This window comes from Oncorhynchus nerka, linkage group LG8, assembly GCF_034236695.1.
Source record: "Oncorhynchus nerka isolate Pitt River linkage group LG8, Oner_Uvic_2.0, whole genome shotgun sequence".
NCBI classification, from domain to species: Eukaryota; Metazoa; Chordata; class Actinopteri; order Salmoniformes; family Salmonidae; genus Oncorhynchus; species Oncorhynchus nerka.
The window spans coordinates 72,554,570-72,574,647 of record NC_088403.1 but is presented as its reverse complement, the minus strand read 5'-3'; the positions used below and the strand labels follow the sequence as shown (position 1 = coordinate 72,574,647).

General features: G+C 45.4%; 1 protein-coding gene across 1 annotated transcript in view; it reads left to right on the top strand.

The window, feature by feature from the left end:
• Positions 1 to 13,465, top strand: part of LOC115127871 (neuromedin-K receptor-like) — a 14,012-nt gene extending 547 nt beyond the window's left edge. The window contains exons 2-7 of the mRNA XM_065021217.1: positions 3,995 to 4,183; positions 4,697 to 4,847; positions 4,932 to 5,051; positions 12,351 to 12,427; positions 13,020 to 13,193; positions 13,333 to 13,465. Of these exons, the coding sequence (XP_064877289.1) occupies positions 3,995 to 4,183; positions 4,697 to 4,847; positions 4,932 to 5,051; positions 12,351 to 12,427; positions 13,020 to 13,193; positions 13,333 to 13,465 (844 nt within the window). The remainder of the gene's footprint in view (positions 1 to 3,994; positions 4,184 to 4,696; positions 4,848 to 4,931; positions 5,052 to 12,350; positions 12,428 to 13,019; positions 13,194 to 13,332) is intronic.
• The last annotated feature ends 6,613 nt before the right edge of the window (positions 13,466 to 20,078 follow it).

Below are 20,078 nucleotides of genomic sequence, written 5' to 3'. Positions count from 1 at the left end.
GTTGTTGTACCTCACATAGATTCTGTTGTTGTTGTACCTCACATAGATTATGTTGTTGTTGTACCTCACATAGGTTCTGTTGTTGTTGTACCTCACATAGATTCTGTTGTTGTTGTACCTCACATAGATTCTGTTGTTGTATCTCACATAGATTCTGTTGTTGTTGTACCTCACATAGATTCTGTTGTTGTTGTACCTCACATAGATTCTGTTGTTGTTGTACCTCACATAGATTCTGTTGTTGTTGTACCTCACATAGATTCTGTTGTTGTACCTCACATAGGTTCTGTTGTTGTACCTCACATAGGTTCTGTTGTTGTTGTACCTCACATAGATTCTGTTGTTGTTGTACCTAACATAGATTCTGTTGTTGTACCTCACATAGGTTCTGTTGTTGTTGTACCTCACATAGATTCTGTTGTTGTTGTACCTCACATAGATTCTGTTGTTGTTGTACCTCACATAGGTTCTGTTGTTGTTGTACCTCACATAGATTCTGTTGTTGTTGTACCTCACATAGATTCTGTTGTTGTTGTACCTCACATAGATTCTGTTGTTGTTGTACCTCACATAGATTCTGTTGTTGTTGTACCTCACATAGATTCTGTTGTTGTTGTACCTCACATAGATTCTGTTGTTGTTGTACCTCACATAGATTCTGTTGTTGTTGTACCTCACATAGATTCTGTTGTTGTTGTACCTCACATAGATTCTGTTGTTGTTGTACCTCACATAGATTCTGTTGTTGTTGTACCTCACATAGATTCTGTTGTTGTTGTACCTCACATAGATTCTTTGTTGTTGTACCTCAAATTGTTGTTGTACCTCACATAGATTCTGTTGTTGTTGTACCTCACATAGATTCTGTTGTTGTTGTACCTCACATAGGTTCTGTTGTTGTTGTACCTCACATAGATTCTGTTGTTGTTGTACCTCACATAGATTATGTTGTTGTTGTACCTCACGTAGAGATGAACAGGCCTCCTAAGGTCTCCTAATAAAGCAGTTGAATCACGTTCCAGCGGATTAAACTCCCCTCCGTAAGGACGGAGAGCTTTTATGGAATGTAGACCACATTTACCCCTGGAAACGTTTATTATGAAACGTACATATGTTTACTGGTGCTCTATGATGTGCCCATTGAATATCAACAGTCGTTGGTGGTATTTTTTGTTTGTTGATTAAAGTTTTTTGAATAAGTATTGATTTCAGCAAAACAACGAAAAGGCAACGACAGAGGGCAAACATGGGTAGATAGGTGGGCGTTTCATCGTTTACATTTTGTTGAAGTATTGACCGTGGGGCGAATCGATGTGACATCGGTGTAGTCTGAGCTACATTCCACAAAGCCTGGTGTCTGCTCCTCTTCGTTGGTGGCGTCATTAGAAACATCAGTTCAGTTCGTCTACGGGATGTCAGAATATCATCTAGCCTGCGTGTGATAAGACCACTGAGCTTGACCTCAACCCCAGACCCCTAGGCCATGGCGTTGATGTCTGAAAACAGGATGCCGATGACAATTCCTCCAAGGCATCAAGTCTGACACTCTAGTGTGTCAACAGAAGGTGTCAGACCTAAAGGGGAGATCAGCTGCAAAAAGGTCAAGATTCAGAGAATGGATGGAGAGAGAGAGAGGGAGAGAGAGGGAGGGAGGGAGAGAGGGAGAGAGAGAGAGAGAGAGGGAGGGAGAGAGAGAGAGAGAGAGAGAGAGGGAGGGAGAGACAGAGACAGAGGATGGAAATAGGACAGAGAGGGGAAAGAGAGAGAGATGGAGGGGGTAGAGAGATGGAGGGGGTAGAGAGATGGAGGGGGTAGAGAGATGGAGGGGTAGAGAGATGGAGAGGGTAGAGAGATGGAGAGGGGGATAGATGGAGGGGAGAGAGATGGAGGGGGTAGAGATTGAGGGGGTAGAGATTGAGGGGGTAGAGAGATGGAGGTGGTAGAGAGATGGAGGTGGTAGAGAGATGGAGGGGTAGAGAGATGGAGGGGGTAGAGATGGAGGGGTAGAGAGATGGAGAGGGGGAGAGGGGGAGAGATTGAGGGGGTAGAGAGATGGAGAGGGGAGAGATTGAGGGGGTAGAGAGATGGAGGGGTAGAGACATGGAGGTAGTTTCCTTGGCCATAGTTTCCATGGCCATAGTTTCCTTGGCCATAGTTCCCTTGGCCATAGTTCCCTTGGCCATAGGGGTCTAGACAAGGATGAGTGGTCCTACTGGTTCTCAAATACCCCTTGAGATCCTCAGTGGGGGGCAGACAACAACTCACCTCCATCTGGCTGACCTGGACAACCCCTGCCTAGCTTCAGGAGACCCTCAGTGGGGGGGGGCAACAACTCACTTCCATCTGGCTGACCTGGACAACCCCTGCCTAGCTTCAGGAGACCCTCAGTGGGGGCAGACAACAACTCACTTCCACCTGGCTGACCTGGACAACCCCTGCCTAGCTTCAGGAGACCCTCAGTGGGGGCAGACAACAACTCACCTCCATCTGGCTGACCTGGACAACCCCTGCCTAGCTTCAGGAGACCCTCAGTGGGGCAGATAACAACTCACCTGCATCTGGCTGACCTGGACAACCCCTGCCTAGCTTCAGGAGACCCTCAGTGGGGGGGGACAACGACTCACTTCCATCTGGCTGACCTGGACAACCCCTGCCTAGCTTCAGGAGACCCTCAGTGGGGGGGGGGGGGCAACAACTCACTTCCATCTGGCTGACCTGGACAACCCCTGCCTAGCTTCAGGAGACCCTCAGTGGGGGCAGACAACAACTCACCTGCATCTGGCTGACCTGGACAACCCCTGCCTAGCTTCAGGAGACCCTCAGTGGGGGGGGGACAACGACTCACTTCCATCTGGCTGACCTGGACAACCCCTGCCTAGCTTCAGGAGACCCTCAGTGGGGGCAGACAACAACTCACTTCCACCTGGCTGACCTGGACAACCCCTGCCTAGCTTCAGGAGACCCTCAGTGGGGGCAGACAACAACTCACCTCCATCTGGCTGACCTGGACAACCCCTGCCTAGCTTCAGGAGACCCTCAGTGGGGGCAGACAACAACTCACCTGCATCTGGCTGACCTGGACAACCCCTGCCTAGCTTCAGGAGACCCTCAGTGGGGGGGACAACGACTCACTTCCATCTGGTGACCTGGACAACCCCTGCCTAGCTTCAGGAGACCCTCAGTGGGGGGGGCAACAACTCACTTCCATCTGGCTGACCTGGACAACCCCTGCCTAGCTTCAGGAGACCCTCAGTGGGGGCAGACAACAACTCACCTGCATCTGGCTGACCTGGACAACCCCTGCCTAGCTTCAGGAGACCCTCAGTGGGGGGGACAACGACTCACTTCCATCTGGCTGACCTGGACAACCCTGCCTAGCTTCAGGAGACCCTCAGTGGGGGGGGGGCAACAACTCACTTCCATCTGGCTGACCTGGACAACCCCTGCCTAGCTTCAGGAGACCCTCAGTGGGGGGGGGCAACAACTCACTTCCATCTGGCTGACCTGGACAACCCCTGCCTAGCTTCAGGAGACCCTCAGTGGGGGGGGGGGGGGGACAACAACTCACCTCCATCTGGCTGACCTGGACAACCCCTGCCTAGCTTCAGGAGACCCTCAGTGGGGGGGACTCATCACGATTGTGATGGTAATGCTTTGTGGATAACTTTGGACACAGATTCTACATCCAGATTCCCTAACCTTCTCCTGAAGTCTGCATTCACACACTCCCCCTCATGGATGTAAAAGGAATGGACCGGTGTGAGGAATATGAGACTCCTTCCAGCTGTCCCTGCACCAATCCAATGCTTTTTTAAATGCACGAGGGGTATTGAACTAGTGCACACTTCAGGATAGGGGTAGTGAACTAGTGCACACTTTTGGTGTCCAAACAAAAACACAAAGCTCCTGATCTATCAGTATTAGGACCTGTACCCAGAGTTCACCACTGACCTCTAACCCCTGACCTCTCCTTATGTCACCTCCTGTTACCTAGGTACATGGCCATCATCCACCCACTCAAGCCGCGCCTCTCGGCAACGGTAACCAGGTCTGTGATAGGCTGTATCTGGGGTATGGCTGTGGTACTAGCGTTCCCGCTGTGTTACTACTCAACCACCAGAAAGATTGGACAGAGAACACTGTGTTACGTCTACTGGCCCCGCACTGCTCAGGACTCATTCATGTTAGTACCACACTGCACAGGACTCATTCATGTTAGTACCGCACTGCTCAGGACTCATTCATGTTAGTACCTCACTGCACAGGACTCATTCATGTTAGTACCTCACTGCACAGGACTCATTCATGTTAGTACCTCACTGCACAGGACTCATTCATGTTAGTACCTCACTGCACAGGACTCATTCATGTTAGTACCGCACTGCACAGGACTCATTCATGTGTCTAAATACTTATAGCTTCCTTCATTAATTTATTCATTTGTCTCTCTCTCTCTCCCTGTCTCTCTCTCTCCCTCTCTCCCTGTCTCTCTCTCCCTCTACTTTTCTCTCCCTCCCTCTCCCCTGTCTTTCTCTCTCTCTCCCTCTCCCTCTCCCCTGTCTTTCTCTCTCTCCCTCTCCCCCATCTTTCTCTCTCTCCCTCTCCCCCATCTTTCTCTCTCTCTCCCTCTGTCTCCTTCTCTCTCCTTCTCTCTCTTTCTATCTCTCTCTCACTCTCCCTCTGTCTCTCTCTCCAGGTATCATATAATAGTAGCAGTGTTGGTGTATGTGCTGCCTCTAGTGGTGATGGCTGGTACCTACAGTCTGGTGGGTAGGACACTTTGGGGCGGAGAGATACCTGGTGACTCTAAAGATAACTACCATCTACAGATACAAGCCAAGAGGAAGGTACACAGACATAGCCGGACAAAGATACGCACACACACGGATGGAGACCCACACATTGTCTTTATTAGTTTTCCTGTCGTCTAGGTGGTGAAGATGATGATGATTGTGGTGGTAACGTTTGCAGTCTGCTGGCTCCCCTACCACCTCTACTTCATGATAACAGGACTCAACAGACAACTGAACAGAGTCAAGTCTATACAGCAGGTCTGTCTGTAACAGTATTATGGAAATGTCAATGATTATTGTCATTGTACCTGTTGGAAACACTTGACTCATTTGAGCTGTCAGATGGACAGACGTTTGTCCATCCCTCTGTCCGTCCAACAGACTGTTGAACAGAGTCAGGTCAGCAGACTGTTCAACAGAGTCAGGTCCAACAGACTGTTCAACAGAGTCAGGTCCAACAGGCTGCTCAACAGAGTCAGGTCCAACAGAGTCAGGTCCAACAGACTGTTGAACAGAGTCAGGTCCAACAGACTGTTGAACAGAGTCAGGTCCAACAGACTGTTCAACAGAGTCAGGTCCAACAGACTGTTCAACAGAGTCAGGTCCAACAGACTGTTCAACAGAGTCAGGTCCAACAGGCTGCTCAACAGAGTCAGGTCCAACAGAGTCAGGTCCAACAGACTGTTGAACAGAGTCAGGTCCAACAGACTGCTCAACAGAGTCAGGTCCAACAGAGTCAGGTCCAAAAGACTGTTGAACAGAGTCAGGTCCAACAGACTGCTCAACAGAGTCAGGTCCAACAGACTGTTGAACAGAGTCAGGTCCAACAGACTGCTCAACAGAGTCAGGTCCAACAGAGTCAGGTCCAACAGACTGTTGAACAGAGACAGGTCCAACAGACTGTTGAACAGAGTCAGGTCCAACAGACTGCTCAACAGAGTCAGGTCCAACAGACTGCTCAACAGAGTCAGGTCCAACAGGCTGCTCAACAGAGTCAGGTTCAACAGACTGTTCAACAGAGTCAGGTCCAACAGACTGTTCAACAGAGTCAGTTGGACCTTCCAGTTGGGTCTTTCCTATCAACCAGACCAGCATAACTATAATATCTAATACCCTGTTTCTCAGAGTCATGGCTGAACAAGGACATAGATGGTATACACAGAGTATACCACACATCAGAAACACCTTCCTAATATTCAGTTGCCCTCATATTGCCCTCAGAACAGCCTCAAACCAAAATCAAATCAAATTGTATTTGTCACGTGCACAGAATAATGCTATTTGTAGGGGCATAGACTCCAGAATGTGCCGGAAGCGTTCCACAGGGATGCTGGCCCATGTTGACTCCAGGGATGCTGGCCCATGTTGACTCCAGGGATGCTGGCCCATGTTGACTCCAGGGATGCTGGCTCATGTTGACTCCAGGGATACTGGCCCATGTTGACTCCAGGGATACTGGCCCATGTTGACTCCAGGGATGCTGGCCCATGTTGACTCCAGGGATGCTGGCCCATGTTGACTCCAGGGATGCTGTCCCATGTTGACTCCAGGGATGCTGTCCCATGTTGACTCCAGGGATGCTGTCCCATGTTGACTCCAGGGATGCTGGCCCATGTTGACTCCAGGGATGCTGGCCCATGTTGACTCCAGGGATGCTGTCCCATGTTGACTCCAGGGATGCTGTCCCATGTTGACTCCAGGGATGCTGTCCCATGTTGACTCCAGGGATTCTGGCCCATGTTGACTCCAGGGATGCTGGCCCATGTTGACTCCAGGGATGCTGGCCCATGTTGACTCCAGGGATGCTGGCCCATGTTGACTCCAGGGATGCTGGCCCATGTTGACTCCAGGGATGCTGTCCCTTGTTGACTCCAGGGATGCTGGCCCATGTTGACTCCAGGGATGCTGGCCCATGTTGACTCCAGGGATGCTGTCCCATGTTGACTCCAGGGATTCTGGCCCATGTTGACTCCAGGGATGCTGGCCCATGTTGACTCCAGGGATGCTGGCCCATGTTGACTCCAGGGATGCTGGCCCATGTTGACTCCAGGGATTCTGGCCCATGTTGACTCTACAAGGTGTCTAAAGCGTTCCACAGGGATGCTGGCCCATGTGGACTCCAGGGATGCTGGCCCATGTTGACTCCAGGGATGCTGGCCCATGTTGACTCCAGGGATGCTGGCCCATGTTGACTCCAGGGATGCTGGTCCATGTTGACTCCAGGGATGCTGGCCCATGTTGACTCCAGGGATTCTGGCCCATGTTGACTCCAGGGATGCTGGCCCATGTTGACTCCAGGGATGCTGGCCCATGTTGACTCCAGGGATGCTGGCCCATGTTGACTCCAGGGATGCTGTCCCATGTTGACTCCAGGGATGCTGTCCCATGTTGACTCCAGGGATGCTGGCCCATGTTGACTCCAGGGATGCTGGCCCATGTTGACTCCAGGGATGCTGGCCCATGTTGACTCTACAAGGTGTCTAAAGCGTTCCACAGGGATGCTGGCCCATGTGGACTCCAGGGATGCTGGCCCATGTTGACTCCAGGGATGCTGGCCCATGTTGACTCCAGGGATGCTGGCCCATGTTGACTCCAGGGATGCTGGTCCATGTTGACTCCAGGGATGCTGGCCCATGTTGACTCCAGGGATTCTGGCCCATGTTGACTCCAGGGATGCTGGCCCATGTTGACTCCAGGGATGCTGGCCCATGTTGACTCCAGGGATGCTGGCCCATGTTGACTCCAGGGATGCTGTCCCATGTTGACTCCAGGGATGCTGTCCCATGTTGACTCCAGGGATGCTGGCCCATGTTGACTCCAGGGATGCTGGCCCATGTTGACTCCAGGGATGCTGGCCCATGTTGACTCTACAAGGTGTCTAAAGCGTTCCACAGGGATGCTGGCCCATGTGGACTCCAGGGATGCTGGCCCATGTTGACTCCAGGGATGCTGGCCCATGTTGACTCCAGGGATGCTGGCCCATGTTGACTCCAGGGATGCTGGTCCATGTTGACTCCAGGGATGCTGGCCCATGTTGACTCCAGGGATTCTGGCCCATGTTGACTCCAGGGATGCTGGCCCATGTTGACTCCAGGGATGCTGGCCCATGTTGACTCCAGGGATGCTGGCCCATGTTGACTCCAGGGATGCTGTCCCATGTTGACTCCAGGGATTCTGGCCCATGTTGACTCTACAAGGTGTCTAAAGCGTTCCACAGGGATGCTGGCCCATGTGGACTCCAGGGATGCTGGCCCATGTTGACTCCAGGGATGCTGGCCCATGTTGACTCCAGGGATGCTGGCCCATGTTGACTCCAGGGATGCTGGTCCATGTTGACTCCAGGGATGCTGGCCCATGTTGACTCCAGGGATTCTGGCCCATGTTGACTCCAGGGATGCTGGCCCATGTTGACTCCAGGGATGCTGTCCCATGTTGACTCCAGGGATGCTGTCCCATGTTGACTCCAGGGATGCTGTCCCATGTTGACTCCAGGGATGCTGGCCCATGTTGACTCCAGGGATGCTGGCCCATGTTGACTCCAGGGATGCTGGCCCATGTTGACTCCAGGGATGCTGGCCCATGTTGACTCCAGGGATGCTGGTCCATGTTGACTCCAGGGATGCTGTCCCATGTTGACTCCAGGGATGCTGGTCCCATGTTGACTCCAGGGATGCTGGCCCATGTTGACTCCAGGGATGCTGTCCCATGTTGACTCCAGGGATGCTGGCCCATATTGACTCTACAAGGTGTCTAAAGCGTTCCACAGGGATGCTGGCCCATGTGGACTCCAGGGATGCTGGCCCATGTTGACTCCAGGGATGCTGGCCCATGTTGACTCCAGGGATGCTGGCCCATGTTGACTCCAGGGATGCTGGCCCATGTTGACTCCAGGGATGCTGGCCCATGTTGACTCCAGGGATGCTGGCCCATGTTGACTCCAGGGATGCTGTCCCATGTTGACTCCAGGGATGCTGTCCCATGTTGACTCCAGGGATGCTGGCCCATGTTGACTCCAGGGATGCTGGCCCATGTTGACTCCAGGGATGCTGGCCCATGTTGTGTCCAGTTAGCTGGATGTCGATTGGGTGGTTGACCATTCTTGATTCACACAGGAAACTGTTGAGCGTGAAAAACCCAGGACTGTTGCAGTTCTTGACACAAACCAGTGCGCCTGGCACCTACTACCATACCCCATTTAAATATTTGTCTTGCCCATTCACCCTCTGAATGGCTTTCATACACAATCCATGTCTCAACACTTTTAAAAATCCTTCTTTAACCTGTCTCTTCCCCTTCATCTACACTGACTGAAGTGGATTTAACAAGTGACATCAATACGGGAGCATAGCTTTCACCTGGATTCACCTGGTCAGTCTCATGGAAAGAGCAGGTGTTCTTAATGTTTTGTATACTCAGTGTATATCTCAAAGATTTCTCCATCGTGCAGACCAGACGGCAGCCTCAGGTAAGGGGTGTGTCTCTTTATCAATAACAGCTGATGCTCGAAATCTAATATTAAACAAGTCTCGAGGTATTGCTCACCATGAGGTAGAGTACCTCATGATAAGCTGTAGACCACACTATGTACCAAGAGAGTTTATCTATATTTTTCTTAGTTGTCTATTTACCACCACAAACTGATGCTGGCACTAAGACCAGACTCAACCAGCTGTATGAGGCCATAAGCAAAACAAGATAATGCTCACCCAGAAGCGGTGCTCCTAGTGGCCGGGGACTTTAATGCAGGGAAACTTAAATTATTTTTTACCATTTTTACCTGTGCAACTAGAGGTGAAAAAACTCTAGACCACCTTTACTCCACACACAGAAACAAATACAAAGCTCTCACTCACTCTCCATTTGGCAAATCTAACCATAACTCTATCCTCATGATTGCTGCTTACAAGAGAACAGGAAGTACCACTGACCTGCTCAATGCGGAAGTGGTCTGTTGAAGCGGATGATAAGCTACCGGACTTTTTCGCTTGCACAGATGGCTTTGAGGAATTTACCACAGTCCTAAACTTCTTGAATACATGCGTCGACGACGTTGTACCCACAGTGACTGTACGTACATATCCCAACCAGAAGCCATGGATTACAGGCAACATCTGCTCTGAGCTAAAGGCTAAAGCTTCTGCTTTCAAGGACTGGGACACTAATCCGGACCAGTTGTTCCGATGTAAGACCTGCTTACTTACAAGCCCTTAACCAACAATGCAGTTTAAAATATGAATAAGAAATAAAAGTAACAAGTAATTAACGAGCAGCAGTAAAATAACAATTGCGAGGCTAAATACAGGGGGGCACCGGTACAGAGTCAATGTGCGGGGGCACCGGTGTCGAGGTAATTGAGTTGATATGTACATGTAGGTAGAGTTATTAAAGTGACTATGCATCGATAATACCAGTAGCAGCAGTGTGTGGGGGGGGGCAATGCAAGTAGTCTGGGTAGCCATTTGAATAGATTTTCAGGATTCTTATGGCTTGGGGGTAGAAGCTGTTTAGAAGCCTCTTGGACCTAGACTTGGCGCTCCGGTACCGCTTGCCGTGCGGTAGCAGAGAGAACAGTCTATGACTGGGGTGGCTGGAGTCTGACAATTTTTAGGGCCTTCCTCTGACACCGCCTGGTATAGAGGTCCTAGATGGCAGGAAGCTTGGCCCCATTAATGTATTGGGCCGTACGCACTACCCTCTGTAGCGCCTTGCGGTCGGAGGCCGAGTAGTTGCCATACCAGGCAGTGATGCTCTCGATGGTGCAGCTGTAGAATCTTTTGAGGATCTGAGGACCCATGCCAAATGTTTTCAGTCTCGTGAGGGGGAATAGGTGTTGTCGTGCCCTCTTCATGACTGTCTCGGTGTGCTTGGACCATGAAGAAGGCATAACAACATTTCTTCCCTTTTCAGGAGGCTGAAAACATTTGCCAGCTGTGTCTGTGAAAGCATGTTGGTATGGCAACTGCTTGACATCTGGCTGCAATGTGCTAAAGAGGGTAGACCCAGTACATCACTGTGCTCCCTGCCATCCAAGATGGGGGAAGGCCCTACACATGGTAAAATACTCCAGCCGCCCAAGTCTGTTCTCTCTGCTACCGCACGACCAGGAGTACTGATACAACAAGTATGGAACCAACAGGAGCCTTAACAGCTTTTAAATAGTTAGTTAAATAGTTAGTTAGTTAAATAGTAAGTCTATTTGGATAACTATTTAAGTAACTGGACTATCTACATTGACCTTTGGACCCATCACATGAGTTGATGCTACTGTCTCTGTCACTTTATTCCTAGTTATATGTACATATACACCTCAATTACCTCAGACCCCTGCATATGGACTGGTACCCTGTGTATTATAACCTAGTTATCATTACTCAGTACTGGTACCCTGTGTATATAACCTAGTTATCATTACTCAGTACTGGTACCCTGTGTATATAACCTAGTTATCATTACTCAGTACTGGTACCCTGTGTATATAACCTAGTTATCATTACTCAGTACTGGTACCCTGTGTATATAACCTAGTTATCATTACTCAGTACTGGTACCCTGTGTATATAACCTAGTTATCATTACTCAGTACTGGTACCCTGTGTATATAACCTAGTTATCATTACTCAGTACTGGTACCCTGTGTATATAACCTAGTTATCATTACTCAGTACTGGTACCCTGTGTATATAGCCTAGTTATCGTTACTCAGTACTGGTACCCTGTGTATATAACCTAGTTATCATTACTCAGTACTGGTACCCTGTGTATATAGCCTAGTTATCGTTACTCAGTACTGGTACCCTGTGTATATAACCTAGTTATCATTACTGGTACCCTGTGTATATAACCTAGTTATCATTACTCAGTACTGGTACCCTGTGTATATAACCTAGTTATCATTACTCAGTACTGGTACCCTGTGTATATAACCTAGTTATCATTACTCAGTACTGGTACCCTGTGTATATAACCTAGTTATCATTACTCAGTACTGGTACCCTGTGTATATAGCCTAGTTATCGTTACTCAGTACTGGTACCCTGTGTATATAACCTAGTTATCATTACTCAGTACTGGTACCCTGTGTATATAACCTAGTTATCATTACTGGTACCCTGTGTATATAACCTAGTTATCATTACTCAGTACTGGTACCCTGTGTATATAACCTAGTTATCATTACTCAGTACTGGTACCCTGTGTATATAACCTAGTTATCATTACTCAGTACTGGTACCCTGTGTATATAACCTAGTTATCATTACCCATTGTGTATTTATTCCTCATGTTATTATCTTTGTATTATTTTTCAATGTTATTTTTCTCTGCGTTGTTGGGCAGGACCCGTAACTAAGCATTTAACTGTTACTCTACACCTGTTGTTTACCTGTTGTTTACCTGTTGTTTACCTGTTGTTTACCAAGCATGTGACATGTGATTTAATAGAACAGTGGAGGTGCCGGTACTCAGTACCGTTGTGTTCCGGCCCAATTCAACCTCTGATTATCTTATATAGTCATTACTAATGTTTAGCATGAATTATAAATTATTCTCATCCAACAGGTGTATCTATCAGTGTTGTGGCTGGCTATGAGCTCCACCATGTACAACCCTGTCATCTACTGCTGTCTCAATAGCAGGTAGGAGCTAGGAACACACACCATGTACAACCCTGTCATCTACTGCTGTCTCAATAGCAGGTAGGAGCTAGAAACACACACCATGTACAACCCTGTCATCTACTGCTGTCTCAATAGCAGGTAGGAGCTAGAAACACACACCATTTACAACCCTGTCATCTACTGCTGTCTCAATAGCAGGTAGGAGCTAGGAACACACCATGTACAACCCTGTCATCTACTGCTGTCTCAATAGCAGGTAGGAGCTAGGAACACACCATGTACAACCCTGTCATCTACTGCTGTCTCAATAGCAGGTAGGAGCTAGGAACACACACCATTTACAACCCTGTCATCTACTGCTGTCTCAATAGCAGGTAGGAGCTAGGAACACACACCATGTACAACCCTGTCATCTACTGCTGTCTCAATAGCAGGTAGGAGCTAGGAACACACCATGTACAACCCTGTTATCTACTGCTGTCTCAATAGCAGGTAGGAGCTAGGAACACACCATGTACAACCCTGTTATCTACTGCTGTCTCAATAGCAGGTAGGAGCTAGGAACACACACCATTTACAACCCTGTCATCTACTGCTGTCTCAATAACAGGTTCCGTGCAGGGTTTAAGCGTGCAATGCGCTGCTGTCCGTTTGTCCGTCTGTCTGAATACGACCAGATGGAACTACATAGCGCCCGTTTCCATGCCAACAGACAGAGCAGCATCTACACCCTGACCCGCTTCGAGTCCTGCTCCGCCGACCCACACAACGACCGCAGCGACAGGTACCGTGTGTGTGTGTGTGTGTGTGTGTGTGTGTGTGTGTGTGTGTGTGTGTGTGTGTGTAGGTTCTGCGTCATGTTTTAAGTTTCTTCAAAAACAGACCATAATGCATTTCTTCATCTTCTTCTCCGCCAGGAGCAGGAGTCAGGGTGGTCGTCATGGTAGCATCGCACACAACGGGGTGAATCGTCACGGAACCCGACATACACTCCTGACACACGCTAGTTACCACGGCAACCCCCGAGGGTCCACCTCCGCCACGGAGCTCACCTGAGAGGTTTGGACTTGAGACGAAGCGAACACACAAACATACACACCCCTACTGAAACACACACACACCCTTATTGAAACACAAACAAACACACCTGGATTCCATAACATATAGGAATCCCTATTTCTGTTCTATACCAATAAGTAACTTGTAACCAGGTCTGTTCTGTCAGTTATATAGTCAGTTAAACCTTCTGTTCTGTCAGTTATATAGTCAGTTAACCCTTCTGTCAGGTATATAGTCAGTTAAACCTTCTGTTCTGTCAGTTATATAGTCAGTTAACCCTTCTGTTCTGTCAGTTATATAGTCAGTTAACCCTTCTGTCAGGTATTTAGTCAGTTAACCCTTCTGTTCTGTCAGTTATATAGTCAGTTAAACCTTCTGTTCTGTCAGTTATATAGTCAGTTAACCCTTCTGTTCTGTCAGTTATATAGTCAGTTAAACCTTCTGTTCTGTCAGTTATATAGTCAGTTAACCCTTCTGTTCTGTCAGTTATATAGTCAGTTAACCCTTCTGTTCTGTCAGTTATATAGTCAGTTAACCCTTCTGTCAGGTATATAGTCAGTTAACCCTTCTGTTCTGTCAGTTATATAGTCAGTTAAACCTTCTGTTCTGTCAGTTATATAGTCAGTTAACCCTTCTGTTCTGTCAGTTATATAGTCAGTTAACCCTTCTGTTCTGTCAGTTATATAGTCAGTTAACCCTTCTGTTCTGTCAGTTATATAGTCAGTTAACCCTTCTGTCAGGTATATAGTCAGTTAAACCTTCTGTTCTGTCAGTTATATAGTCAGTTAACCCTTCTGTCAGTTATATAGTCAGTTAACCCTTCTGTCAGTTATATAGTCAGTTAACCCTTCTGTCAGGTATATAGTCAGTTAACCCTTCTGTCAGGTATATAGTCAGTTAACCCTTCTGTCAGGTATATAGTCAGTTAACCCTTCTGTTCTGTCAGTTATATAGTCAGTTAACCCTTCTGTCAGGTATATAGTCAGTTAACCCTTCTGTCAGGTATATAGTCAGTTAACCCTTCTGTTCTGTCAGTTATATAGTCAGTTAACCCTTCTGTCAGTTATATAGTCAGTTAACCCTTCTGTTCTGTCAGTTATATAGTCAGTTAACCCTTCTGTTCTGTCAGGTATATAGTCAGTTAAACCTTCTGTTCTGTCAGTTATATAGTCAGTTAACCCTTCTGTTCTGTCAGTTATATAGTCAGTTAACCCTTCTGTTCTGTCAGTTATATAGTCAGTTAAACCTTCTGTTCTGTCAGTTATATAGTCAGTTAAACCTTCTGTTCTGTCAGGTATATAGTCAGTTAAACCTTCTGTTCTGTCAGTTATATAGTCAGTTAACCCTTCTGTCAGTTATATAGTCAGTTAACCCTTCTGTTCTGTCAGTTATATAGTCAGTTAACCCTTCTGTTCTGTCAGTTATATAGTCAGTTAACCCTTCTGTTCTGTCAGGTATATAGTCAGTTAAACCTTCTGTTCTGTCAGTTATATAGTCAGTTAACCCTTCTGTCAGTTATATAGTCAGTTAACCCTTCTGTTCTGTCAGTTATATAGTCAGTTAAACCTTCTGTCAGTTATATAGTCAGTTATATAGTCAGTTAACCCTTCTGTTCTGTCAGTTATATAGTCAGTTAACCCTTCTGTTCTGTCAGTTATATAGTCAGTTAACCCTTCTGTCAGGTATATAGTCAGTTAACCCTTCTGTCAGGTATATAGTCAGTTAACCCTTCTGTTCTGTCAGTTATATAGTCAGTTAACCCTTCTGTCAGGTATATAGTCAGTTAACCCTTCTGTTCTGTCAGGTATATAGTCAGTTAACCCTTCTGTCAGTTATATAGTCAGTTAACCCTTCTGTTCTGTCAGTTATATAGTCAGTTAAACCTTCTGTTCTGTCAGGTATATAGTCAGTTAAACCTTCTGTTCTGTCAGTTATATAGTCAGTTAACCCTTCTGTTCTGTCAGTTATATAGTCAGTTAAACCTTCTGTTCTGTCAGTTATATAGTCAGTTAAACCTTCTGTTCTGTCAGTTATATAGTCAGTTAAACCTTCTGTTCTGTCAGTTATATAGTCAGTTAACCCTTCTGTTCTGTCAGTTATATAGTCAGTTAAACCTTCTGTCAGTTATATAGTCAGTTAACCCTTCTGTCAGTTATATAGTCAGTTAACCCTTCTGTCAGTTATATAGTCAGTTAACCCTTCTGTCAGTTATATAGTCAGTTAACCCTTCTGTCAGTTATATAGTCAGTTAACCCTTCTGTTCTGTCAGTTATATAGTCAGTTAACCCTTCTGTCAGGTATATAGTCAGTTAAACCTTCTGTTCTGTCAGTTATATAGTCAGTTAACCCTTCTGTCAGTTATATAGTCAGTTAACCCTTCTGTTCTGTCAGTTATATAGTCAGTTAACCCTTCTGTCAGTTATATAGTCAGTTATATAGTCAGTTAACCCTTCTGTTCTGTCAGTTATATAGTCAGTTAACCGTTCTGTTCTGTCAGTTATATAGTCAGTTAACCCTTCTGTCAGGTATATAGTCAGTTAACCCTTCTGTCAGGTATATAGTCAGTTAACCCTTCTGTTCTGTCAGTTATATAGTCAGTTAACCCTTCTGTTCTGTCAGTTATATAGTCAGTTAAACCTTCTGTTCTGTCAGGTATATAGTCAGTTAAACCTTCTGTTCTGTCAGTTATATAGTCAGTTAACCCTTCTGTTCTGTCAGTTATATAGTCAGTTAAACCTTCTGTTCTGTCAGTTATATAGTCAGTTAAACCTTCTGTTCTGTCAGGTATATAGTCAGTTAACCCTTCTGTTCTGTCAGTTATATAGTCAGTTAACCCTTCTGTTCTGTCAGTTATATAGTCAGTTAACCCTTCTGTTCTGTCAGTTATATAGTCAGTTAACCCTTCTGTTCTGTCAGTTATATAGTCAGTTAACCCTTCTGTTCTGTCAGTTATATAGTCAGTTAACCCTTCTGTCAGTTATATAGTCAGTTAACCCTTCTGTCAGGTATATAGTCAGTTAACCCTTCTGTCAGGTATATAGTCAGTTAACCCTTCTGTTCTGTCAGTTATATAGTCAGTTAACCCTTCTGTTCTGTCAGTTATATAGTCAGTTAACCCTTCTGTTCTGTCAGTTATATAGTCAGTTAACCCTTCTGTTCTGTCAGTTATATAGTCAGTTAACCGTTCTGTCAGTTATATAGTCAGTTAACCCTTCCGTTCTGTCAGGTATATAGTCAGTTAACCCTTCTGTTCTGTCAGTTATATAGTCAGTTAACCCTTCTGTCAGGTATATAGTCAGTTAACCCTTCTGTCAGGTATATAGTCAGTTAACCCTTCTGTTCTGTCAGGTATATAGTCAGTTAACCCTTCTGTTCTGTCAGTTATATAGTCAGTTAACCCTTCTGTCAGGTATATAGTCAGTTAACCCTTCTGTTCTGTCAGGTATATAGTCAGTTAACCCTTCTGTTCTGTCAGTTATATAGTCAGTTAACCCTTCTGTCAGGTATATAGTCAGTTAACCCTGTTCTGTCAGTTATATAGTCAGTTAACCCTTCTGTCAGGTATATAGTCAGTTAACCCTTCTGTTCTGTCAGTTATATAGTCAGTTAACCCTTCTGTTCTGTCAGTTATATAGTCAGTTAACCCTTCTGTTCTGTCAGTTATATAGTCAGTTAACCCTTCTGTCAGTTATATAGTCAGTTAACCCTTCTGTTCTGTCAGGTATATAGTCAGTTAACCCTTCTGTTCTGTCAGTTATATAGTCAGTTAACCCTTCTGTCAGGTATATAGTCAGTTAACCCTTCTGTCAGGTATATAGTCAGTTAACCCTTCTGTCAGGTATATAGTCAGTTAACCCTTCTGTCAGGTATATAGTCAGTTAACCCTTCTGTTCTGTCAGTTATATAGTCAGTTAACCCTTCTGTCAGGTATATAGTCAGTTAACCCTTCTGTTCTGTCAGGTATATAGTCAGTTAACCCTTCTGTTCTGTCAGGTATATAGTCAGTTAACCCTTCTGTTCTGTCAGGTATATAGTCAGTTAACCCTTCTGTCAGTTAACCCTTCTGTTCAGGTATATAGTCAGTTAACCCTTCTGTCAGGTATATAGTCAGTTAACCCTTCTGTTCTGTCAGGTATATAGTCAGTTAACCCTTCTGTCAGGTATATAGTCAGTTAACCCTTCTGTTCTGTCAGGTATATAGTCAGTTAACCCTTCTGTCAGGTATATAGTCAGTTAACCCTTCTGTTCTGTCAGGTATATAGTCAGTTAACCCTTCTGTTCTGTCAGGTATATAGTCAGTTAACCCTTCTGTCAGGTATATAGTCAGTTAACCCTTCTGTCAGGTATATAGTCAGTTAACCCTTCTGTTCTGTCAGGTATATAGTCAGTTAACCCTTCTGTTCTGTCAGTTATATGTCAGTTAACCCTTCTGTCATATATAGTCAGTTAACCCTTCTGTTCTGTCAGTTATATAGTCAGTTAACCCTTCTGTCAGGTATATAGTCAGTTAACCCTTCTGTTCTGTCAGTTAACCCTTCTGTATATAGTCAGTTAACCCTTCTGTTCTGTCAGGTATATAGTCAGTTAACCCTTCTGTTCTGTCAGTTATATAGTCAGTTAACCCTTCTGTTCTGTCAGTTATATAGTCAGTTAACCCTTCTGTTCTGTCAGTTATATAGTCAGTTAACCCTTCTGTTCTGTCAGGTATATAGTCAGTTAACCCTTCTGTTCTGTCAGTTATATAGTCAGTTAACCCTTCTGTCAGGTATATAGTCAGTTAACCCTTCTGTTCTGTCAGGTATATAGTCAGTTAACCCTTCTGTCAGGTATATAGTCAGTTAACCCTTCTGTTCTGTCAGTTATATAGTCAGTTAACCCTTCTGTCAGGTATATAGTCAGTTAACCCTTCTGTCAGGTATATAGTCAGTTAACCCTTCTGTTCTGTCAGTTATATAGTCAGTTAACCGTTCTGTCAGTTATATAGTCAGTTAACCCTTCTGTTCTGTCAGGTATATAGTCAGTTAACCCTTCTGTTCTGTCAGGTATATAGTCAGTTAACCCTTCTGTTCTGTCAGGTATATAGTCAGTTAACCCTTCTGTTCTGTCAGGTATATAGTCAGTTAACCCTTCTGTCAGGTATATAGTCAGTTAACCCTTCTGTTCTGTCAGTTATATAGTCAGTTAACCCTTCTGTTCTGTCAGGTATATAGTCAGTTAACCCTTCTGTTCTGTCAGTTATATAGTCAGTTAACCCTTCTGTTCTGTCAGTTATATAGTCAGTTAACCCTTCTGTCAGGTATATAGTCAGTTAACCCTTCTGTTCTGTCAGTTATATAGTCAGTTAACCCTTCTGTTCTGTCAGTTATATAGTCAGTTAACCCTTCTGTCAGGTATATAGTCAGTTAACCCTTCTGTTCTGTCAGTATATAGTCAGTTAACCCTTCTGTTCTGTCAGTTATATAGTCAGTTAACCCTTCTGTTCTGTCAGTTATATAGTCAGTTAACCCTTCTGTTCTGTCAGTTATATAGTCAGTTAACCCTTCTGTTCTGTCAGTTATATAGTCAGTTAACCCTTCTGTTCTGTCAGTTATATAGTCAGTTAACCCTTCTGTTCAGTTAACCCTTCTGTTCTGTATATAGTCAGTTAACCCTTCTGTTCTGTCAGTTATATAGTCAGTTAACCCTTCTGTTCTCAGTTATATAGTCAGTTAACCCTTCTGTTCTGTCAGTCAGTTATATAGTCAGTTATATAGTCAGTTAACCCTTCTGTCAGTTATATAGTCAGTTAACCCTTCTGTTCTGTCAGGTATATAGTCAGTTAACCCTTCTGTTCTGTCAGGTATATAGTCAGTTAACCCTTCTGTTCTGTCAGGTATATAGTCAGTTAACCCTTCTGTCAGGTATATAGTCAGTTAACCCTTCTGTCAGGTATATAGTCAGTTAACCCTTCTGTTCTGTCAGTCTGTCAGGTATATAGTCAGTTAACCCTTCTGTTCTGTCAGTTATATAGTCAGTTAACCCTTCTGTCAGGTATATAGTCAGTTAACCCTTCTGTCAGGTATATAGTCAGTTAACCCTTCTGTTCTGTCAGGTATATAGTCAGTTAACCCTTCTGTTCTGTCAGGTATATAGTCAGTTAACCCTTCTGTCAGGTATATAGTCAGTTAACCCTTCTGTCTATATAGTCAGTTAACTGTCAGGTATTAACCCTTCTGTTCTGTCAGGTATAGTCAGTTAACCCTTCTGTTCTGTCAGGTATATAGTCAGTTAACCCTTCTGTCAGGTATATAGTCAGTTAACCCTTCTGTTCTGTCAGGTATAGTCAGTTAACCCTTCTGTTCTGTCAGGTATATAGTCAGTTAACCCTTCTGTTCTGTCAGGTATATAGTCAGTTAACCCTTCTGTCAGGTATATAGTCAGTTAACCCTTCTGTTCTTCTATATAGTCAGTTAACCCTTCTGTCAGGTATATAGTCAGTTAACCCTTCTGTTCTTAACCCTTCTGTCAGGTATATAGTCAGTTAACCCTTCTGTTCTGTCAGGTATATAGTCAGTTAACCCTTCTGTTCTGTCAGGTATATAGTCAGTTAACCCTTCTGTTCTGTCAGGTA